Consider the following 7,392-nt stretch of genomic DNA (forward strand, 5'->3'; position numbering starts at 1 on the left):
AAGAATGTATGCAATGTGTTAATTATTGAAAGTGTCCTACCAATTTGGTTTGAAACTGTCTCATTGCTATTTGTTTCTCAATAAAATTATGGGAACCCCCCCCAAAAAGAATAAATGATCAAGTAAAAGGGGAAAAAAAAAGAAATTGAGTTTATGCTTTATAGTAGAGTTTGATTTTTACATTTTGGGTTTCTCCAGTTTTTACAAATAGTTTAAAACTCTTTAAACTGAAGTGGTCAGATTCCCAATTAACATTCTTTGGGAGAAGTAATGTTTTAAAATGTACTATTTATGGAGATTCAGTTGGTGAAGTTGGAGAGGGATACAATTGGCTTGACTGAATTCACCCTTTGCTTTGAGCCACTAATAATAGAGCTGTAAAATATTTTTATCAAACCTTTCTGTTTCTTATGCAGGCTTACAGTGGAACACCTCTAACTGAAGAAAAGGAGAAAATTGTTTGGGTCAGATTTGAAAATGCAGATTTAAATGGTATGCTTTTAACATTTTAATTTTTCTTCAATCAGATCTTTTAACATTTTTGAACATGTGAAATAAATATTTGTTTGGGCTTTACCTGAATCTCAAAAAAGAACCCTTACTTTAGTCCGAAGTTATTTTAAATTTTCAAAATAAATTCATTTTTCACTAAAAGGTATTGTAACCAGCTGTAGAAATTTCGGTAGAACTAATATTGTACAAGTTTCAAAGTAAGTATAACAGTGGATAACCTTAAACTTAGTGACTTAAAGTTTTTCCTCTCTCCTTCTTTTTTTTTTTTTTTTTTTTAAATATTGAGGATTGAACTCCAGGCTTTTGCGTGATTTATATCCGTAGCCCTTTTATGTATTCATTTAGTTTAAAATTTTGGACATGGTCTTGCTAATTGTTAGTTAGCTCAGGCTGTGCTCAAATTTGTGATCCTCCTGTCTCATCCTCAAGACAAGTGTGAACCACTTTGCTTGGCTACAACAATTTAATGATTTTATTTGGCTTTATTTTGTACACTAAAATAAGATAATACTTCATTCTATAAAATAGAAATATTGCTATGAGCTTATCAGAGGAGCTTAACTTTATAGACAAAAAAAAAAAAAAGAGCTAAAGAAAGAACAAGTAACAAAAAGAAATTGGTTATTTTAAAATTACTTTCCTGGTTAAAGCAGAATAGGAGAACAGATAAGAGAAAAGAAGGTTGAGCCAGGAGGCTGATTCAAGAGGACTGCTATAGGTTCAGGTTCAAGGGCTGCCTGATTATGTAAGTTCAAGGCCAGCCTTGAGTTCACTTTTTTTTTTTAAAGAACAAGAAAGAAAAACAGATGATTGCATTCACAATTGTTTAATATTAGTTTATTTTAGGTTGCATTTTTGTTGTTTTTGATAAGACTTAAAGTAGTTGAACTTTGTTAAGATGCCCGTTGAAATTGGCCTGTTTGGGCTGGCCAGATATTGCAGTGGACTAAAGTGTGCCTGCTGAGGCAGAGCACAATAGCCGGGTTCAGTCCCTGACCATGCTGGCCCCGACAACTGGGGCCTACTGAGACAGTGATTGAGACTGGGTGTGATGATGCACGCCTGTAATCCCAGCATTTGGGAGGCTGAAAACAGGAGAAGCACTACAAGTCTGATCTACATAGTGAGACCCTGTAGACCCCTGTAAATCTGCCTTAAATTAAAAATAAAGTAAAAAAGAAATTGGCCTGTTTGGGGAATTTGTCTGTTACCTCTCCTGGTTTCTGAGATTAGGTAACAAGTTTGTTTTGGTGTTGTGAAACTTTGAGTGCTACCACTTTGGCTTCTAGTTTGATATATTGGGGTACAGTGTAGGAACTTAGTCTGAAATAATGACTGCCTGTAATTTTTATTTAGTGATAGCTGTCTTAAACGTTGATCATCCTAATTTACTTTGTAAAATTTCTTTTTTTTTTTGGGAATGCATGTTTGATGGGTGCTTTCTGGAGATTTCCTTTTTCTTTTCTTGCCCTGCTGGAGACTGAACTCAAGGCCTTCTTCATTCTCTGCTATATCCCAGGCCTTTTTTTTTTTTTTTAAAAAATTTCCTTGTTTTTTTGAGAAAGGGTCTTGCTAAATTGCCTTAAAAAAAGTCTTCTAGATAAAACAGCACCAAAAATGTTGAAAAATGATTCTGAAAAGCATGGGATTGGATCAGAAGTTAAAAATAAACTTTATTTTTTTTTTTGTCTTTTTGAAAAAGGGTCTTGCTATGAAAGTTCAGGCTGGCCTTGAGCTCACTTTGTAACCCAAGCTGGTCTTGAACTCACCACGATCTTCCTGCCTCAGCCTCCCAAGTGCTGGGATTAGAGGTGTGTACCACCACACCTGGTGACTTTATGCAGGGTGTGGTGGTGCACACATATAATCTTGGCACTTGTGAGCTGAGGCAGAGGGCCTGGAAGTTAGATGCCTGCCTGGGCTATTTAGTGAGAGCCTATTTCAAAGCCAGAACAAAAGGACTGGAGATGTAGCCCAGTGCAGTGGTCCTGAGCCTAATCCCTCATATAGCATAAATGAAAAACAATTTTCTTGTCTTTTTAAAAATTAGCATGTTTGCGGTACATAGTGATTACATTCATTGTGAAGAGATGGTGTATATACATAATACATCTTAATTATTTTTTAAAATCTCATCCCTCTCCCTAAAAGTGATTTTAGAAGTGTAAAATGTGGCTAAGGGTGTAGCTCAGTGGTGCGTGCTTAGTCAGCAAGCATGAGGCCATGAATTCAATTTCTGACACCACAATGGTAAGTTCAAATGAAAAGTGCGCTTGGACTGTGCTTGGGGTTTGGCGTGGGAAGTGAATGTAGGAGGCCATTTGGGCTTCTGGACTTGATGTGGCCAGTATGGGGTGGCGGCGGTGTAAGAGGAGTGAAGAAAGCTAAAGCTGTTGACAAGGACAGGATTGGAACGATTCACTGTTCTAGTGGAGGAAGAACACGTTCCCTGACACTGTGGCTGGCCTAGGTGATGATACAGTTCACCAAAATAAGGAACTCTGCAGGAGCAACAGCTTTGGGGAGGAAATCATTGTGGGGGTGGAATTTGAGCTCGTGAGCCATTAAAAACCTGTGTTGCTTTAGTGTGTCCCCAGAAGACACTAAAGCAATGGGTGGGATGAGACAGTGTATATGGTGAGAAGGAGAGAATGTACAAATTAGTTTTGAACAGCTCCAATGGCAGAGCTTGGGTGTAGCTCAGTGGCAGAGTGGTGGTCTAGCATGTAGAAGGCCCTGAGTTCAGATCCCTCACACTGCAAAGCAAACAGCATTTTGAAACTAGGCAGACAAATAGCTAGCAGAGAAAATGGGGCAGGAGTGACTAGAGGGATTGGATATTAGGATAGGCTTGGCCCTGGGAACTCAAGGGAGGAATGGAGTGCTGTGGTAGGTAATAGCTGCTGAGTACTAAGATGTGCTTGAAAATGTTGGGTTTAACACTTGGAGATTATTGGTGACCAGAGGAAAAGTTACTTGGGAGGAAGGCTGCAAGTAGAAACCTTTATAAAATGGGTTTGAGGTGCGTGTGAGATGAACAAATGATACAGCAGCACACACTCTTCAAGAACTTGGCTACTAGGAGGTGAGGAGAGTGCCGTCGTGGCCAAGGGAGAAGGATGTGGATTGGTTTGATTGATGAGGATTAAAAACATATATTATACAAGAGTATTGTAAATTGCATTTCATTTTAGAAAGTACAGATCAGTGAATGAGGTTGTTTTTTTTTTTTAAATCAAATGCCTGTGTAATTATCACCTAAAAATAGAAAATTGCTACCTACTTGCTGTTGAATTTTATGTAAGTAGAATTTTTCAGTATAGCTGGGTAAGGTGGTTGCAAGCCTACAAACCTTATGATTTGGGAGGCTGAAGTGGAAGGATTGTGAGTTTGAGGCTAGCCTGGCTGACATAATGAAATCCTGTCTCAAAAAAAAGTTTAATAGTCCTTTGTGTCTGACTTTTTGTCATATCCATGAAATTCATCTGTGTTATAATGTGTGGTAGCTATCCTTTCTTTTTCTGTGCTGAATAATATTTTGTTTTATCGGTTTATCATATTGTTTGACTGTGAACATTGGGTTATTAATATCTTTTGACTGTTCATAAATAATTCTGCTGTACTTTTAAGCATCACTCATAGTGTCTTTGTGCTTAGATTTCTAATGAGTGTATCCCTGGAGTGGAACTTTTTGGTCAAAATATATGTGCCCAACAAATAACCTGAGGTGCTCTACAAACAGAGCACATATTACTAAACCTTTTTTTTTAAATTCTTGTATTTTTGAGACAGAATCTCCTTATGTATTCTAGGCGTGCTTTCCCGGCTTGCTTTGAATTTGAGATCCTCCTGCCTTAGCCTGCAGTGTGAGGATTGCAGTCTTGTGCTACCACACCTGACCCTAATTTTTTTTTTTGTAATTTTACATATTTGGTACAGGGTCTCACTATGCTACTTGGACTCCTAGTGATCCTCCTGTTTCAGCCTCCCCAGTGCTGGGATTACAGGCATGGATCCCCATGCCCAGTCTTGGCGCCCTGGGTCGGAGCTAGTGCATCATGTGGTTCTGGGGATGGAACCTGGGTCCTTGTGCTTTCCAGGCAGGAACGTGGACCACCAAGCTATCTCTGTGGCTCACTAAATATTTTTTTTTTTACTAAATATTTTTTTAGTGAGCGGTCCTCCTGATTTACATTCAGCAGTGATAAGCTACTGGTGCTCCTCCTCCTCCTTTTTTTTTTTTTTTTTTTTTAGTACTGAGGATGAACATGTATTGTGCAAGATACTGTGCAAGATATCATGATCTTCATACTGAGCTACATCTCCAGGCTTTTTTATTTTTTTATTTTGAGATAGGATCTCTCTTAACTCAATGAGTTGCTGAGGCTGGCCTTGAATTTTCTATCCTCCCAGCATGCTGTTTTAGGCACGCACCACTACACTCAAGTGAATAAACAATTTCCAAGGCACATCTGTCACTAGTTTTAATTAGCACTTCTCTGATTGCAAGTGATGTTGAGGTGTGTTTCCCATTTATCCTTCAAATAGCTTTCTTGATAGAGGTCTTTTAGGGGGCCTGGCCCTAGCTCAGGCCTTTAAGTGGCTGCTTCCACAAAGCTGTCAGCCTCAGGTTGCTGGAGTTCGAACCTCACAACTCTCCAGCTGGCCAAAAGTGCCCTGAAGGCATTCGAGGAACAAAAAAAAATAGAGGTCTTTTATATGTGTTTTCTATATTTTTCACAACTTGATGTCTTTCTCATACTGATATTTGTTTATGTAGTGGTACCAGGGATTGAACTCTGGGCCTCGTATGTGCTTGGCAAGGGCACTAGCACTGAGCTGTATGTCTAGCCTCTGTTGTATACCTCTCCACCCAGCCGAGGGAGTGATGAATGATATCCCCTGACCTTTTTATTTTGAGACAATGTCTCAGTAAATTGGCCAGGCTGGCCTTGATTTGGGGTTATAACCAGAGCCCACTATGCCCAGCTGTGTGTTTTTTCCCTGTGGTGGTACTAAGCTCAACCCAGAGTTTTTGGATTGGACTATAATTCCAGCCGTTTTTTTTTAGTATTTTACTTTGAGACAGAGTTTCATTAAGTCACTTAATGCCCAGGCTGGCCTTGAATTTATGAGTTTCCTGCCTCAGCCTCCCAAGTAGATGGATTTTATGATGGTATGTACCGTCATGCCTGGCAGCACAGTTCTTTTCTTGATTGATATTGTGCCTTTTACAGTTTTCTCTTTGTGATTTAATTCTAACACAGATATGTCAAGAAATCTTGAATTTCATGAAATACACAGCACTGGGAATGAACCACCATTGCTGGTTATGATTGGCTACAGTGATGGAATGCAGGTGTGGAGCATCCCTGTAAGTATACATGGGCTCAAACCCCTGAAAAATACTTGCCAGTGTGATAGCTTATGCGAACTCTGGATAGACTTCTGTGTGTCTGTGGTCTTGTCTACTTTATAAATGGTTCCACTGTTGTACAACATTGTGTGAATCAAAGGTGAGTAGTGAAGTGGGTCAGAAACGGTGCAGATCCCATACCCAGGAGGAACTGGCCCCTTGCTCCTTGTTCCTCGGTGATTTATGCCATTGATGAAAGAATGCAGTCAAGATCTGTACAGTAGATGCCCCATGTAGAAGTATAGGTAGAATCTGTGGCAGAGCAGATGGAGGATTATGCCTTCAAGTGAGGTGGGCAGTGTCACAGTAATATCTGCACTGAGTTTGGGTAACTTGTTACATATATAAGGGTTACTCCTGGGCTGCCTGAAGTGGTGGCATGTCTGTAATCATAGCATTTGGGAGGCTGAGGCAGGTCTAGCCTGAGTTATGTAGTAAGAGCCTGTCTCAAGAAACCAAAAGAAAAGAAAAAAAAAAAAAAAGAAACATAATTCCTGTGGTTAAGGGAGCTGTGGTCATTTTGATGTTTATGGACATTTTTCTTAGAGGTCCCTTTGGAATGTCAGTGTCTTGAAACTGTCTTTCTTGTTTTTTTTCAGATGGTTAAGGTTCTGTCAGGGGCTTTAATCTTTATTTTGTCTTTACTTGTTTGGAAGCCATAACTGTTTTTTCCTTTCATCTTTTTGGGTTGGGGTTTCCCTCTGTAGCCCTGGGCCTATATAACCAATGCTGGCCTTGCACTTGCCTCTTGAGTGTGAGGATTCTAGGTGTGTGCCTCCATGCTTGGCCTCAGGACATTAAAATTGAGGAAGAAAATTTATGAAAAAAATGCTATTTTTTTTTTTTTTTTTTTATTACTGGGACTCAAACTCAGGTCCTTGTGCTTGCCAGGCAGGTGCTGTGCCACTGAGCTATATCTCCAATCCCCAAAGTGCTAATCTAAATCCAATCTCAGCCTGAGGTGTGAAAGTCTTTAAATAATGTTTCCCTTTCTGATACCACTGGTTACAGGCCTACTGTTGGTCCTCAGAGATGCTGGGTGCAGGGATTGGAAGGAATATTCAGTGTTACTGTGTTCTGTGAGGTCACTTTGGGTCCAAAACCTAACAGGTGGTTATAAATGTGTCACACACTAAGGGCTCTGCTTCTTAACTCTGATAGGCAGTGCATGTTATTTTGGACTCTTCTTTTCTCTCAGGATCACTAATGGCCAACTACCTGCCTAACAGTATCTCCTAAGGGACTGTTACCTTCCCCATTTTACAGAAGAGTACATGCAACATATGGGAGGTTTTTGTTTTGTTTTTTGAGACAGGGTCTCAGTGTATGGTGTAGCATAGGCTGACTTAGAATTTTTGATCACCCTGGATAATACCACTATGCCTTGTTCACTGCTCTGCATGTTTAGAGGGTTTTTAAAATTAACAACCATTACCATGGTATTGATTTTTATTTTTATTTAT

At 39.5% G+C, this 7,392-nt stretch overlaps 1 protein-coding gene across 7 annotated transcripts in view; it reads left to right on the top strand.

Moving 5' to 3' along the window:
* Nucleotides 1–7,392, top strand: part of Bcas3 (BCAS3, microtubule associated cell migration factor) — a 633,943-nt gene that overhangs the window by 23,806 nt on the left and 602,745 nt on the right. For all 7 annotated transcript variants that reach the window (XM_023703174.1, XM_004643019.2, XM_004643020.2 and 4 more), the window contains exons 4-5: nt 417–492; nt 5,781–5,887. In XM_023703174.1, the coding sequence (XP_023558942.1) occupies nt 417–492; nt 5,781–5,887 (183 nt within the window). The remainder of the gene's footprint in view (nt 1–416; nt 493–5,780; nt 5,888–7,392) is intronic.

This window comes from Octodon degus, unplaced genomic scaffold (assembly GCF_000260255.1).
Source record: "Octodon degus isolate 3935 unplaced genomic scaffold, OctDeg1.0 scaffold00164, whole genome shotgun sequence".
NCBI lineage: Eukaryota > Metazoa > Chordata > Mammalia > Rodentia > Octodontidae > Octodon > Octodon degus.